General features: G+C 48.3%; 1 protein-coding gene across 1 annotated transcript; it reads left to right on the top strand.

Moving 5' to 3' along the window:
* Positions 1-9,554: 9,554 nt before the first annotated feature.
* Positions 9,555-16,350, top strand: mrps9 (mitochondrial ribosomal protein S9). The gene is made up of 11 exons (XM_078102373.1): positions 9,555-9,738; positions 10,057-10,239; positions 12,832-12,894; positions 13,154-13,184; positions 13,261-13,340; positions 14,413-14,498; positions 14,577-14,652; positions 14,731-14,899; positions 15,006-15,114; positions 15,702-15,871; positions 15,994-16,350. Exons 1-11 carry the CDS (start codon positions 9,640-9,642, stop codon positions 16,083-16,085), a joined length of 1,158 nt encoding a protein of 385 aa, XP_077958499.1. The 5' UTR covers positions 9,555-9,639; the 3' UTR covers positions 16,086-16,350.
* The last annotated feature ends 122 nt before the right edge of the window (positions 16,351-16,472 follow it).

The raw sequence follows: 16,472 nt of genomic DNA, 5'->3' as shown, positions 1-16,472 counted from the left end.
GGTTGAACACGTGCTCCACGCCGACGATCCCCACAAAAGACGGCCGGCCCTGCTCTATCGGTTGCCATGGAAACCGGGAAGCTAGTTAGTGATCTTTCACATCTTCTCCTGTTGTTTATTCGTGTGACACGAGGGTTTTTCAGTGGAGCACATGTGTGTTTGGGAAGTGTTGAACAAAAGCTGGATTTTAGGATTTCTGTGCGTAAAAGCTACTTTACTTATCTGTAAACACCAGTAACATTTGTGTAAGGCAGCCTGTTGTGCATGTATTCACGTGACTAATGAAACTGTATCATTTAGCTAAAGGTAGATCCAAATCTTAAGTTTCCATTTTTATAGCTTTAAATCCTCAATCAGTCAGTTTAATGCAAAGTGTAACGCTTCCTTTAAAGGAATATTCCCTCCGGTGACCTCGTGAGCGTCTCCGAACAAATTGCCCCGTGTTACAAGTGCAGCCTGCCATGTAAAACCTGTTGGTCACTACCCATAATCCCTTTCCCTCGAGGTCTGCCGGCTTCTCCGAGCCTCGTGCAGAACAGCCGGTCAGCACCTCAAAGGACCCCGAGCATCGTGGGGGGGGGCGTACAAGACGCCAAGTGCTGACTTGCTGACCTCCAGATGAAGCGTGTTGGAGTTCTTAGGCAGAGATGCATTCTGGGACGAATGCAGTTGAGGCTTTTCATGCCACCCAGCATCGGAGTTGAGTTTCTAAGGTGGCTCCTTACTAACTAATGGCTGTTGATCACGAATGCACGTTTTGGTGCGTCCCGGCGTCCCGCTGAGGCGATTTTGTCTCCTTACGTGTCCTTTCCTGTCACGGCTCGCGGCAGCAGACGGATGGACGTTCGGGGGGGGGGGCCGAGGGAGGGGTCGGTCGGTCCTCAGGGGTCCGCCTGTGACATCTCCTGCTGCAGCTCGCAGCTCGGGTCAGCCATCCCAGCAGGCCGGTCGCTCCGGCAGCAGTTACCAAGGTGACAGCATGTCAGCACAGCCCCGCTGCGTCTCTGAGGGCAGGGAGAGGGGGAGGAGGGGGGGCGAGCAGGGGGCCCGATGCATCACAACCTCTGATGGGTTTGTCAATACTGCTTAGATCCAGGGGGAGCCGGCCCGACGTGACACACACTGGGCCTTTGCAGAGAGCTAACACACACGCACACGCACGCACACGAGGGCAAGTATGCACAGAGTATAAGACATAAACATAAGAAATCTATGAAGAGAAATCACGAGGAGTCACGTGCACACACATGTGCACACACAAACTGGTTTGTGTTAGATGAATCCAGTACAAGCACATAAACATTCACACTCTCGTGCAGCGCATGTATTTTGGCTTAGAATTACACGTACATACCTTTAGTGCAGGAGAGACACACACACACGAGCACACTCAAATTGTGCTGTGGGCTCATTTGCATATCAACAGATTCATATTTTGGCCAAAAAAAAGAAGAAAGACATCAAATGCAAATCCATTTCATGGGCAAACAGATACAAACACATTGCATTCACTTACATCCGCTCCCTGGAGACTTTCCCCCAACCCCACACAACCCCACACAACCCCACGCAACCCCACACAACCCCACGCAACCCCACACAACCCCACACAACCCCACACAACCCCACGCAACCCCACCACATGCCTGAATCCACCCCAACTCTTAAACCCATCTCACCTCACCACAACCTTCACCAAAAGCCAAAGATGTGTCTCAATTCCACAATCCATCCCATCTGCATCTGGATCTCCTCAAAAAATGATATTATTTCTTAGGAAAAATTATATCAACTAGTTAAAGCGATATATATTGAAAGAGGAAACAAAAGTTTTACTCACAGCTGAAAACAGACCGAACCGTCTCAGAGAAGAAAAACATTTCTCTTTTCCTCGGAGACGTTTCCCTACCCGAAGACGATTGAGGCATTGCATCATTTCCTGTTCAAACATTTAAACAACGATCGTGTCTTGCAAGAGAACAGTAAGAAACAATAATTCTGTTGTTGAACTGTGAGCTCGTAGAGATCAGGTCCTCTCTTCACCTTCAAGTTCAATGGGTCCCCACAATGTCATGCATAGAGGTACATGGGCACACACACACACACACACACAGGGCAACTGCGATATTTGAGATAAAGAAAGTAACCACATTTCTGAGCACTCCTCGCGGACCGAGTGTTCTGCAGCGTGCATGCGCGCATTAAGCAGAGAGAAGGCCGGCGGATGAAAAGCGACTGCTGCAGGAGAGGAAAGGGGGAGGGAAGGGGGGAGAGGTGAAGGGAGGGAAACCACGCTCGGGCCGTTGTTTCTGTATCTCATTAACCAAAGCCGGCCGAGGATGCGAGAAGCGGCGTTGGGCTCAGAGCGCCTCGCCGTCTAACCATTTCCAGGCCGTGGATTTAATAGATTACTAACGATCGGCCACAGGTACTTCCAAGTTAGACATTAGACGCAGGCGACCGAAATGAGATCATTCGCTAATCCGCACGTGTTCACCGCCGTGCTTCTTTACATAAAAACAACCTGGGAGCCGGGCGTGCTCATTGGGACGTATGCGGGACCGTGGTGTGCGGCTGATCCGGCCCTGCTATCTTGGTGTGGGGGGGGGGGGGTGTCGGCCGGAGGGTGTAGCGTTCCTCGCGGGCTCCATATCCAATCCGACCAATCCTCTTAGCGTGTAATGCCAAAGGTAAGGAGTGTAGCCCCCCCCTCCTCCCCCCCCGCCATTTCTCCTGGGTGTTTTCAAACCACAACCCTGCGCAGTAAAACCGAGCTTTGTAGCATATTTAGCCCGATGTCGCTATCGGAAGGCGCGCGCGTCAGCAAACACGGCGGCCGCTTGCTCTCAAACACCATTCCAAGGCTTCCGCTGCCGTTTAAAAGCTTTGCTCGCTGAAATAAAAGTAATTAATTGGTGTTATACACCAAGGACATAATTATCTTTTCCAGTAACTGGCACATATTTAATTACCAGTAATTGTTCCCCGAGCCTTGTTCAAAAGTGTTGCGCGCCAGACAGTTCTGATATATTATACACTAATCCCGCACTTGATACTCAGTCAATTAGGAAATGTGTGTCAAAGAGCAATCATGTAAACAGCATCGTGGAACACACACACACACACACACACTCGAGTCCTTGTGAGACACGACGCCTACGTGGGCCTTCGTCGGTGTCGGACACACACACACACACACACATTACTTTCCCTCCCCGGGGCAGGAACCGACCTATCCCGTTCCTTCCCGAGGTGTTAATGCCTGCCAGATTGGAGGAATGTAATTTGAGATCATTTCGCAACAAAGGCCGCAGATACTGATTAACACGGACGGGGGGGGGGGGGGGGGGGGGACAGGCGGGGGCAACTTTCTAGCCAAGTGGCGCGGTCCCATTTTAAAAAAGCGTCGGGAGCTAAATTTACTCCCTTGAGCCCCGGGGTGTGTGTGTGTGTGTGGGGGGGGGGGCTTGAGCATGAGAATGGGGTTTAATAAGTAAAGAGGCGAGGCAGAGAACAGTGGCTGTGATGGGGGGGGGCTGTTTGCCCAGCCGAGCCCCCGGTACGCGCTGCTAGCTGATTAGCCCCGCCGATTGTACCTTGTAATTGCGGTGCCTTGACCCCCTCTAGGCAAATATTAGATTCGAGCGGTTTAACCTTTCCAGTCGTCGGAGCGGGGTAAATTGCCCGACCAGATGTTAAGGAGCCCAGCGGTAGTCTGCAGCCCTTCTGATCAGCAGGGGGGGGGGACGACTTGCAGATTGAACCTCTTCTTTTCAATATTGTCTCAATTTCCTCTTGCCTTTCAAGCTGATTTCTCACAGCGGTTTTCCGTCCCCAAGACATAAGAGTCCAATCCTCATCCCCTCGTCTGATGTCCGGGAACGAGCAAGACACATCGTTTAAAATCAGTCCAGTCACAGTCATTAGAATGATCAATGGCAAGATCAATGGTAGATCTTAACTTACCAACTAGTCCCTTGGCTCCATCTCTCCAGCAGTTACACTGAACAGGTGTTTTTCCGAATGCTACTGGAGAAAACTCCTTTACTTTTAAAGATCGCACCAAATGTTTGTGCAGAAATAGAAGAAAACCACAGCTGTTACTGTCGTTATTAGACTCATTTCATTGCCTCGATATATCTGAACCAAAGCCGTTTGCAACAGGCTGCCAGGGACTGCAGCTACGTTTTGAAAGCAACAACAACGGAGAGGGAACAACAAACTGCAGACAAAGCAACGAGTGTCTGTTGTCAAACTGCTTCACATTCCGGCGTGAGGTCAAAACGAGCAGCAATTATACAATCCCGTTCCTCGGGTGAAAAGCAGTGTTTTCCCTCCCTGTAATGAGGCAGCGATTGATGCTGGAAGCGGAGTGGAAACAACAGGTAGAAGCTCTCTGGAGGGCAGAGTTTTTGATCCGACCCGGCGTTTATCAGACTCACGTCAGATATGTAAATCTCCCTCCACCGCCAGCAGAACGGCTGGGCCTGGTTTCCATCAGTCCTTTGCCAACCTGTAGGTATCAGAACCAGGAACGCCAGGAGGTCAGCGATTCATCAACCCCCATAGCCGTGTTTAATTTATAATCTGATATGAGGACTTGATAAGAGCCTCCACGTTACTGGGCCGGTTCCTGCGGCGGCTCCGCGTGGAGTGCTGTCACACACGGGGGAGCCTCTGCAGGCCGAGGGCATCGTGGGAAACGCTCTCGGGGCAGACCGGGATGGTGGAGGGGCGGCGGAAGTTTTTCTTGGGTCGTTCCCAGACGTTTCTTGAGATCTCGGGTTTCTCCCTGTCCAGCGCCGGATCCAGATCCTCTTCCTCCCCGACAGCGCCCCGGCTCACCCCGCATGTAATGGGTTCCTTCCTCCCCGAGCCTCTCACCTGAAAAAAGAGTCGGGCGGAAGAAGGGGAGGGAAAAGAGTCATCTTTTCATCCCAGAGATGGACTGAAGTGACCCCTCAGCTGGGGGAGGAAACCCGAGACTCCGGCCCGCCGTCTGAGAGGACGGAGCGGGGAGGGCCAGTGGGTGAGGCGGGGGGGGGGGGCAACCAAAGTGGTTCCATGTGAGAAATGGAAGGGAAGTCTGGGAAAGGCGGAGATCGACACCCTGGGCCCCCCCCCCACCTTCTTCCCGATACCTTCCAGGGTCGCCGTGGACTCTGAGTGCCAGTCTGCTCTCATTCATTCTGAGGGACCTTATACAATGAAAGGCTCCAGAAGGGGCCGGACCTCGAGATGGGCTCCTGAACGGACCCAGTGGGCAAAGCCCAGCTCCCCCCCACCCCCACCCCCGGGCCTTCAGCTTCAGAATGTCACTCAAAGAGACCCAAACCACCCAGGAAGAAGCTCAAGATGCCCACAAAGAAACCCCAAACCACAACAAAGGGATCCGAACAGCCGTAGGGAGAGAAAAAGAGGCTCACCGCGAGCACGAAGAAGGAACAAAACGTTCACAAAGTGACACACAAGCACACAGAGATGCAACAAAAAGATGTGATGCGAGTAGGAGCCTTCTGCGTGTCCTCTTTGTCTCGTAGTCTCCTCATGACGGTGATGGCCGTTGTCTTCTTTGATTTCATTCTGCTCTTTGTTGCTCCGCACACTTTTACTACTTTCTTTCTTGTTCCAACTGTTTCGCGTTCCAGTCACTACATTTTAATACTAATTCTCCCCTTCGCTTGTGCTTTCCAACACTGTGCACTTCTATTAGATTCAGTCACAGTTGTTTTTCTGCTTCAACGTGAAACCTCTTGAACAGAAGCAGCTCCGGCCCGCTCAGGTATCTCTCTCTTCTCCCCCGTGGAGGCGCTCCGAGGAGGAGGAGGCCTAATATCTGCAGACATCTATGGCCGGCGCCCAAGCTGTTGCACGCTCCGTTCATTTCACGCACTGCCAGAAGTGCTTTGTAATTATCCTGATATTGATGAAGGCTGATTCCAGCAGGTAATCGCTGGCAGTTCAGCTGCTTTTACGCATCTCAGCAGAATGTCTCTATCCATTACCGGTGGCAAATTCATTTCCACTCAATGGCCGTGCTTGTTGATAATCAATCAGTGCGAGTGTGTGCGTTGGAACAGGAATGAGTAATCCCTCACAGAGCTCCGAACCGCGGCATTGAACTTGGTCTACCTCACACTAAGATACCTGTGCGGGTGTTAGCTTGGTCCGTAGCGGCGCTTCACAATTATTGTACGTGTGTACGTGGGTTTTTTTTAGCGTTCTTCTAAAAATGATATAAACAAAGCATTATGTAGCCAGGAAGTAACACATACGTTCCTGGGAAAAGGAAATTAAACTGGATTTCGAGCTGTGAAATCGAATGGAAATACAGGAACAACAATAGACAAAGGAACTGGAATCGGAGTGAGAGTACAATGGGGATACGAACAGGCCAAGAAATGGGAACAGGTGTAGAAATGGGAATGGCAATCGGCTTCGGAGACACAAAGGAATGAGAATAGGAATAAGAAATTAAATGAGAGGAAGAATGACAGAGAAAATGGGATTAGAAATGGGAACAGGAACAACGGGAACAATAATAACAATAGAAATAGTGAAGGAAACGGAAGCAGGCATAAAAATGAGAAGACTAATCATTTGAAACAATATAAATGCTAGTTTGTGTGTGCGTTTGTGGTTTTGTTTTTCCTGTTTTCTCTTTATTTTACACGCACCTGAGAGATATAAATCCTAAGCAACATTCCTTTTGTTTTTTAATCACTTTTGTTCGTCACACCAACTCACGCAGGCAGCAAAGGTCACGCAGAGTGGATGAAGGAGGAGAAGGAAACCTGAACCTGCACAGGTAGGTTTTCCCATTACTTGTTTTGATTCATTTCATCTAGAAAATTGAGGCCTCGGTAATTTACGTATGATCAGTATCATAACGGTGCGAATGACCACTGTTTCCACATCTGGCTGAGACGTATTGTGCCATATTGGAGATTCCACCACGGCACGAAGGGTAAATAAATACGCCTTAAAAGAGTAAATGAGCTTGAGCAAAGTGGCCCTTTGAGTCCCCGTGTTTGTGGAGCAGCCATAATGGATTCTTTAGAGCCGTGAACGGTTTATAGGCATGACAGCCGTGTTTCGGCACGATGGGCTTATCCCTACGCAAGGCGCTAAGGATATTAGGGAATCAGCGTAAAGCAGCATGGAAATGATGACTGGAGCAAAGCCTCAGCTCGCTGGTATTATAAGCCCTGGATTCTCCAGCACTCCATCCTTGGCAGAGAGGGGGAAGGAGCGGACTTGGCACGGCTCCACCGCGTGATATCCTCCTTTATTTCCTGCTCCGTCTCTGTGTTAGCCGTACAATGAAAAGGATGCGGCTCAATCTGGGGACGGGGCACATTTGAGAGCAGGTCAACATGGCCCCGTCGCGGGGTTTCTTTTGCCGCGGCCCCTGTTGCCCACATGGAGATCCTTTTGTAGGCGTTGGATGGCAGCCAGCTCTCTAATGCCGTGGCACCGAGCTGCAGCCGCCGCCGAAGCATTGATGGCACGTGCCAAGCATAAAAACAGACGCCCATAAGGTTCCCTAAATGAATTCCCGTGACTTTGACGCCATGGCTCTGTGCACGCTGCGGATTCATCACATTCACGCGCAACTCTCAACATTCGGCTCTCGTTAAGGACTGAAATGAATGCCGTCATTACAGTGACGAGCTGCTGCAGGAAGTTTCAGGGTTTACCTCCGTCCGCAGCGAACATCTCCACCCACTCCACTCACGGTGGTTCGCCCTGTTAGAGACGGGCCGCGGCAGAAGGATGATTAATGTCCCGCCTCCCGCCCCCCACTGTAAATTAGAGAGCCTGGGTCGAAACTATTTTTCTTGGTGAGCAGCACGCTTGTGGCTAAAAAACGGGGCAAACACTGTTTATCATCCGCCTGACGACAGCCCTCCTCGGGGCAAATTAACCACGAGGCCGTATCGACTGGCACGGGCCGGGAGTCAGTGCCCCTTCACTTTGATTAATCTCCCCCTGTTCCTGGTCCAACTCTATCAAAGTAATCTAAGTGAAGACACACAGCATTGATCTGTAAACACAGTACTACTGGGCCCAAAACACACACACACACACACTGAGAGGGAACGATGGAGCGGATCCTCTCCTCACGTTAGGATTCACCAAAGGAAGGATCCAGTTTTATTGGGAATGATGAATTCAATTTAAAATATATAAATATATATATTTAGAGATGTAACTTCAGTTTGACTTGTAATTTAACTAATAGCCGGCAGCTTTGTCGGATATGACAAGAATTTATTTTAATATAGAACAGACCAAAGGTCGCATATGGTGCTTTGACAAGTCAAAATTGTAGATTCGCACAAAAAACGCCTTCATTCTGTTTTAAGGCGAGACGCCTCTGGCAGGACCTTGATTTTGCAATTTTTGGCTGCTCAGTAAAAATGTAAAAAGAATATAGATCCTGACCTTCTGCTGCAACGTCACGAACGTGGTCGTACAGCACAGACATGTTGAGCTTTGAGGTGAGCGGCCCTCAGCGTTGTGCTGCTCTGCAGGCATCGAATGCACCAGTTGTGTTTATGCAAAACAGTGTGTTTGGCAGACGAGGATTGAACATTTTTTCATTGTGTTATTTCTGATAACTCATCTGGATCGGCTGCTTTAAATCCTGTAGCGTGACACTTACAGCACTTACGTGCTCTTCTCAGTGATATTTACATGGAATGTGAACAGATGGTGCTCACGTGTATTTTAAACCAGACAGGGCAGAGACTTACTGCGATGTGTTGGCAGGACGTGCCACATCACTACCACATGACATGGTGATTTTGTGGTGTAAGTCAACATATGTTTTTGCAGAAAAGTCACGAACGGATAGATGGTATTTTTACCTAATTTGAGATGGCAAAAAAGTGCCTGAGAATTTAGTTACACACTAAGGCTGTCCTCAAAAAAGACCTGATCACTGCAGATTTTACTTTAGGACGCACCATGTGGTCAACATGTTTTGGATTTCCATGAGCATTCTGAAAAACACAGTTTCTATGAGTTTGACACAATAAATAAAAAGAAATGTACATAACAATGCTAAATTGTTTTAAAATGCTCCTGCTGTCATTTGTCAGTTCATGCAGATTAATGGAACAGTGTCGTGTGCTGTAGTGTGGTTTGGGTTATACAGTTTCACTTTTGTGCAGTTTCTGCTCATATGTCTGAACCTTTTGATTTCGCTTGAATGCATCCCTTCATTTTCTTTCAATATATGGCGTTTTTTTCTTTTTTGTAGTTTCCTATTGTTATATAATAAAATTATTATCATTATACCATTTAAATAAGTGACATACATTGGTTGCAGATGTTGTTATAATGGCTGGGGGTTTGGAATTGTTCTTTTCTGGATACACACATTGTTATTCACAGCAGCCAAAGCTTTAAAATATACAACATTTATACAACATTTATAACGTTTTTATTTCTGAGATAATGGGTTACAGTTTTATTAAAGCAAAGTGAAATAAGGAAAAGATAGCGAGGTTCAAAGAAAGGTTTTCTAGCTCTATTATCTTAATATTAGCTTTCAATTCTATTTTATGGTCGACGGCACTTGTTTATGACGTACATCAACTTCCGCCCACGACGTCATCACTATCAGACAACATGGCGGCGCCGCGTATGCGGACCGTGGGATATATTTTCGGAAAATGTGCGACTTGCAGCTCGAGTTTAAACAATGTGTCGTCGCTGTTAAGCCGACAGGTGAAGTGCGATTTTAACTTTGGTAACGTAAGAAGTTATGTGAATAAAACAAATCGGAACTCGGAGCAATGGAGTGAAATGGACCAGCACTGACGTCCTTGAGCTAGCATCCTCTGACAGCTTCTGAACTTGACTGCCATTTGTTTTATTACAGCAATAGCCAGCTGCGCGTTTAGTTTCATCGCGGAGAGATTCACGTTGGAATGTCTTCATTTATATCACTGAACCCGTAACTACACTACAGCTGGTTGCTGGCTCGGTTAGCTTAGCTTTAGCGTGACATGTTGTCCTAACACCTGTCGCTTTCGTCGCTCCCAGGTGCTGAGCCGGAAGATCTGCGTGAGCTCTTCCCTGCAGAGGAAGAACCTGGCGGCTGCGGGGCCGGAGAAGTTCACCGTGGAATTCATCCAGAAGCAGGTGGAGGAGTTTAACATCGGGAAACGCCACCTGGCTAACATGATGGGAGAAGATCCCGAGAACTTCACCCAGGAGGACGTAGATGTAAGTGCACTACGCTGCTGCATACAAGCAACGGATGCAAGTACTGTCCCCACGAATGTCCTCCATGTGCACACGTTGTCTTCAAGTTACGAAACTTCATTAAAGTCAACATGATTTTGGGAAGAGACGGATGTGGATGGTTTGTTACAGGTTGTACCAGCTAGTGTAAACACGTCAAGGGGAGGCCCACAGGTGTTCACATTCCCTTCTTACCTGGTCAATCGCCATGGTAACGTGTGCTAAGCAGAGATCGGGCTGCAGAGCTCGTTGCACAGTTTCATTGGATAGAATGAGAACAAATATGAAGAAAGTAGCGTCTTGATCAAGATTAAAGCGGCACAGATTTAAATGCAGAAAGCAAAGATGTCAATGGAGTATATATTCTCTAATCACATTCATATGATGTATTGACGAGTCCCACGGACCGGGTGCGTTACCTTCAGTTCATTTTTCTCAAGTAACTTTAAAGTCAGTGTAAGTTATTGTAAATTCTGAAGGGTCACCATTTTATGTTCATTTTCTATTTGTCCCAAAGTGTGTTTCAAACCGCTGGGCTTAAGGAACAAAAAAAGCTTAAAATAGCTATTCGATAAGAAACATCCATGATCTATCTTTTGTTTTCAGTTTTTCTTGCTGCTTCTCTTAATAATGTAATTATACGTTAGGAAATGGGGAAATTAAATGTGATACATAACAGCACTTTAACAGATGTTTAAGGGTTCTAAGATTTTCTTACTTTAATTAAGTCCAACTCAGTACAACTGTGTCTTTTTCTGGCCTTGTAGTAGTTTGAACAAGCTGTTCATACCGGATGTTACATTATAAATGTGGCTGTGTACAGGCAGGCAAAATATGTGTACACTTCTCTTAGTGGACTTTCAGATTTAAAAGCCACAAAGCCTTTGAAGCATCAAAGAAAGCTGCTGGAAAGTTGTGTTTTTAAAGCTTTTCTGTCTCTTCACATCATCCTGCTCCTCGTCGTTGTTGCTCCACCTGCATCAGGGATATTAGCAACGCCTTCACACACATGCTTATTCCGGGTTTTTTGGCAACACGCGAGCGCTCACCGCTGCAGCCATTTAGCGTGATTTCCCACTTCCCCTCGGCCGGTCCCCGGTGCCCCTCACGCGTAATGAACAGAGCTGTTGGCTTTGGGCCGTGAAAGCCGAAGCGACGGCTGGCAGCCTGAGCCGGGTCGCGTGGAGGGAGAGAGAACGGGGGGGGGGGGGTGTGAAGAGCCAAGAGATGTTCACAGGGCTGCTGGTCCATGACAAGCCACACATTCATCTTTTTGAGCTCATTTTCCCTTTTTGGGTGACCGCCATGTTGATAATTCATTCAATATTTATGGCCTGTTTAAGGCAGAAAATGAAAAGTTTTGGTTTGCTTAACGTCGATGCAAAAAGGAAATTTGTGGAAATGAACATATTTGCCCTTTTCTCTACATTTTGTAAAGTGTAAAGTTGACAGGGACTCTTTAGCTATTATCATTGTGTCGGACCCAAGAGAGAAACCATGAAAATAAGAATGGAACTGAAGGTTGTCGTCATAAATTAGTCATTTATCATTTGTTTCGTCAATAAAACGTTAGAAAATAGTTTTTTTAATTACTGTACTGATTTCCCCAGAGCCCAATTGTTTAAGCCCAAAACCCCTACAACAATTATTTCATTATTGATTACAAGAAAATGAACTGTCAGTAAGTCAAATAATTAAATCAAAAATAGCATTTGCAGCTTTGTTCGGTTTCTGATACATTTGTTTGTCACTTTGCTTCGGCATCAGACTTTGATTTTGTCTACGGCTTAAACATACGACATGATTGATTTTACCGCTGGTTTACTGCTCGTTGCCGCGGTGACGGTCAGACTCCGACGTCGCCCACTCGGGGGTCTCTGGCATATTGTGCCGAGGCTCAGGGGACACACAGGTGTCATGTCTTCATTTGTCCCTGCTCCTCTCTGCCTGTCTCTCCCCTTTATTCCTCTTTTCTTTTTACCCTTTAACTTCTCTTCCTGTCCCCCCCCCCCCCCCCCCCCGTCCCCCACACCGAGCAGCCCCTTTCTTCCCGCTTTCTGTCGTTTTGACAACCTTAAAGGCAGCAACCTGTTCCCTCCGTGCAGCACCTGCTGCCTCACTAATTGAAACGACAGAGAGATGGAGGAAGGGGAAAGATGAACAGACTGTCTTGATGAGTGTGGAGGGGCTGACACACTTTGTGTCTCTCTCTCTCACACACACACACACACACACACACACTTACAGTGCCATCTGCAGCCCTGCTAACAACACACACACACACACAGGATGAACTTGGAGTGAACTGTTAGATGTCCAGTGTCCTCTGCTCACTGTCAACTAAGCCAGAAACTTGTGCCTTTTTCTGCTTGTTTTCTCCCCTAACTCTACAGTCACACACACACACACACACACCACGCTCGCCTTTTCTTGAACCCGCGAGCAGCTTGCGCCGCCTCTCGCTGTCGTCGCTTGGTGTGACCTCCGTTGTTTGGAGATCTGTCATCTCTCAAACAGCCTTTTCTGTTCCGGTTGCTTATCCGTTTGTTAATGATCTCCTTCGTCCCCCCTCAGAGGAGCATCGCGTACCTCTTCCCCTCCGGCCTGTTTGAGAAGCGAGCCCGGCCCCTCATGAAGGTACGGCGAGCTTCACTTATGTTGTGTGAGGCCGACAGTTCTGAGATTGCATCACTTTCTTACTGGGAGTCAAATTCAAGCCAATGTCTGTCAACGTTTTTATTCTACAAATAAAGAAGTTACTAACAAAAGATCCATAAAACTTTAGCTGGACTGACCGTCTGGCAGACAAATCAACTTATTGTTATTCTCTCTTGGTACTTTTCAGTGTTTCTTTCTGTCGTTCCTCTTGTGACTTGTCTTCTGATTTTACTTCCAGCATCCAGAGGAGATATTTCCTCAGCAGAGAGGTATGTAATGTGCGCTTCATCGATGCTTACGTGAGTGAAAGTGTCCTGTAATCTGATTGGCTTCCCTTCCTTGAAGCCGTCCAATGGGGTGCCGACCGGCGGCCGTTCCACTTCCTGTTCTACACCGGCAAACAGTCGTACTTCTCGCTGATGCATGTGAGTACCGTGACGTGGAGGTGAATCTCCATCCATCCATTCTAAAATCAGGCCTGACATCACACGGTGTTATTGGCCAAATTTAGCAGATCATCTTTTGTTAAGTCCGAGCCAAATGATCCACTGACAATAAACTATTAACTAATCATGTTTAGTTTTAAAGTCGTATGTAAACATTCAAAAGGTTAAAAGACAGAGATCCTCGATGAATTTAAATAAGGAAAGGAAAAAATAAAAAATAAGGAAAAATTCCTCCTCTGCCTTTTGTTGTTGACCTTGTTTGAAGACGAGTATAAGAGTATAAAGACTTATTGAATGGAAAGAAATGAGCCTCGGCATAAATGTCTCGAGATCCTCTTCTTTCATCCGGCCAATCAGAGAAGTTATTGCTGTTCCCGGTGTTTGCCCCCCCCCCCCCTCCCCCTACCCCTCCTTCCAGCCCTCCGGTGCCCCTCTGCCGCTGGTCGGAGTGGCAGCGGATTAGACACACTCTATCAAGAAGGAATTAAACAAACATCTGGTGGATAATTGACGGGGAAATGAGTTCTCACTCAGGAACCGGGGAGGGGGGGGGCTGCCTCGGGGACGTGGCCGGGACGCCCGCCCCCCTCCCCCCTCCATCAGTCTGCCTGTGTGCGCCCATCGCTGTGACACACTGCCCCTGGGGGGGGGGGGGTTCCCGATGAGTGATCTAATGACGAGTGCGACCGTCGCTCCTTTTGTTTCAGGTGCTGCAAGTGAATGAAAACACACTGAAGACATTTGATACGCCGAATCTCGTTTACAATACATAAAGATACTAGAGGACCTAAAAGTCTATTGACCCTAGACCATCTCTATTACTTTTATTCAGCTTTGTCTAATAAAAAATATAAGATTTTGTAAAAATGCAAAGAAATAATTTCCGCTGCTTTATAAGTGCAACTACTGCAGGAAGCAGAATAAATCAAACTTCAACTGGAGAACATGAAAGGAACATTTCATGGAAAACATTTCAATAGGTTTTGTTGAAAAAGAGTCGCACCATAAAAACATGAAAAGCATAGAAAAATAAAAAGTGTCTCTTTTACAGGAACTCTACGGAAAGACCCAGAAGATCGAGAAGTACCAAGACCGCCTGAGAGCCAAGGGGCTCTTCTCCAAGGACACCAAGCCCATGTGAGCAGGACGCACCGCCACCTCTCTGTCCGCAGCATGTCTCAGGGTGTAGCTGAACGCTCCTTGTGTCTCCATCAGCTCCCTGGGAACGAGTAGGTGGCTGTCCAAGGAGGAGCTGGAGGCGCTGCTGGTGGAGACCATCTCCACCCACGACGTGAGCGCTGCGCTTCTCCTCTCGCCTCTTCTCAGAGTCTTTGGTCTTCTCCTAAAACTCTCTGCTTGTTCCCTTCAGTACGATCGCTTCATCCAGCTGATGGAGCGCTTGCTGTCCATGCCCTGCTGCGCCACGGAGGAGGACTTTGTCCAGCGTTACCGCCGGCAACTGGAGTCCCTCTCCAAGAGGCAGGCGGTGCCGACAGTGGAGCGAGACGAAAGGGGCGTGGCCTACAGCGCCGCAGACGGTAGATGCCCCACCGATGGGAACGCCGTGTTAGATCATGTTAGATGTTTTTGCGTTAGTTCATCGTTAATGTGAAACCCCCCCCCCCCCCCCCCCCATCTCATCAGGTCGGAGGAAGACGTCGACCTCCTCCGTGGTCCTCAGAGACTGCGGCGCCGGACGCATCGCCATCAACGGCAGCGACTACCTGCACTACTTCCCCGTCCTGCAAGACAGGTAGGAGCCCGCGCCCCCCCCCAACCCTCCGTGAACAGAGGAAGCGGGTTAGTTTCTCCGCCTCCTCATGCCTGCAAGCCTTAAAATGCAAAGACGTGATGCCGCCGCCCCCCCCCCCCTCAAAAAAACATTAAAAAGCAGCCTTTTCACTCCTCACAGCATCACCTTTTTTTCCTTATCGCATTAGTAAGTTAATTACACAGTTGAGTGACTGTGTGTGTGTGTGTGTGTGTGTGTGTGTGTGTGTGTGAGTGTGTGAGAGAATGTCCAGAGCTGGTGTTGTCACGCAGTGTGAGGACGAGCTGTAATTGGAGCAGAGAGGTGACAATTGACTTTGTCAGCAGCCATAGGGCATTCAGCCTGCGACGCCATCCAGAACACACACAATACACACAATACAAACACACACATCCTCCTGCTGCTGCTGCTGAGTCAGAAGTTACGCTGTAATATGTGGTGGTGAGATTGTAGAAGAAAGCTTTTCTCTGCTTGTCTAAAAAAGTCACCCAACCAGACCTTGAATTGGCGAAGCCTGCGATACCGCTATCTGTTAAATAGCACACGCTCTTTATCACCCCCCCTCTCAGAGAGCAGCTGATGTTCCCGCTGCAGTTCATGGGCGTGCTGGGGCGCTTCGACCTGGAGTGCACGGTGAGCGGCGGCGGGCGATCCAGCCAGGCGGGGGCGCTGCGGCTCGCCGTGTCCCGCGCGCTGCTCGGCTTCCTGTCCGAGGGGGACGGGGAGACCATGAGACAAGGTCCTTTACCTGATTCTAGTTCTGATATGTATTCATTTCCCACAGCAGAGCATACATAGTTCCTCCCTTTGCAGCAGGTGCCCTTTGTCTCATGATTTCATCCTCTAAATGTGAACCTCCAGCTGGTCTGCTGACCCCCGACCCCAGAGTGAGGGAGAGGAAGAAGCCGGGGCAGGAGGGGGCCCGGAGGAAATTCACCTGGAAGAAACGCTGAGGAGGAGAAACCACCTCCATGGAACTGTTAATGTGAAACATACAGACTCTTGGTGTTAATGTTTCCTCAGCTAAAGCGATCCGTTTCCCAGAAGCCGTCACCTTGGTTTATTTAAGCTCGTGGAAGAAGGAGAACTTGATCAATATGCTGACTGAGCGAGCTGCAGAGAGCCCTCCGGCCACCAGGTGGAAGTGTGTGACAAGGCACAAGATAAATATGTTCATCAAGATATTAAAGAACCTTTTATGTGTATCCATTTATTTAAGCATGGTCTCTTGGTTGCAGTCTCTTATTTTCTCTGCTTGTGTTTGTCATGTATAATCATTTTATGTTCATCTTACACATGTGGCAAAATGTTTTGGACTTGGTGATTCATTTCAGTTCATT

The sequence above is a fragment of the Gasterosteus aculeatus genome, chromosome 1, assembly GCF_964276395.1.
Source record: "Gasterosteus aculeatus chromosome 1, fGasAcu3.hap1.1, whole genome shotgun sequence".
Taxonomy (NCBI): Eukaryota; Metazoa; Chordata; class Actinopteri; order Perciformes; family Gasterosteidae; genus Gasterosteus; species Gasterosteus aculeatus.
The sequence above is the reverse complement of the archived record's forward strand: the minus strand, read 5'-3'. Positions and strand labels throughout refer to the sequence as shown.

Coding starts and splice junctions, on each gene's coding strand:
- mrps9 (XM_078102373.1), top strand. CDS start 9,640: ATGGCGGCGCCGCGTATGCGGACCGTGGGATATATTTTCGGAAAATGT. Junction 13,341..14,412: donor CGTACTTCTCGCTGATGCAT/GTGAGTACCGTG, acceptor TCTCTTTTACAG/GAACTCTACGGAAAGACCCA. Junction 14,653..14,730: donor AGACCATCTCCACCCACGAC/GTGAGCGCTGCG, acceptor TGTTCCCTTCAG/TACGATCGCTTCATCCAGCT.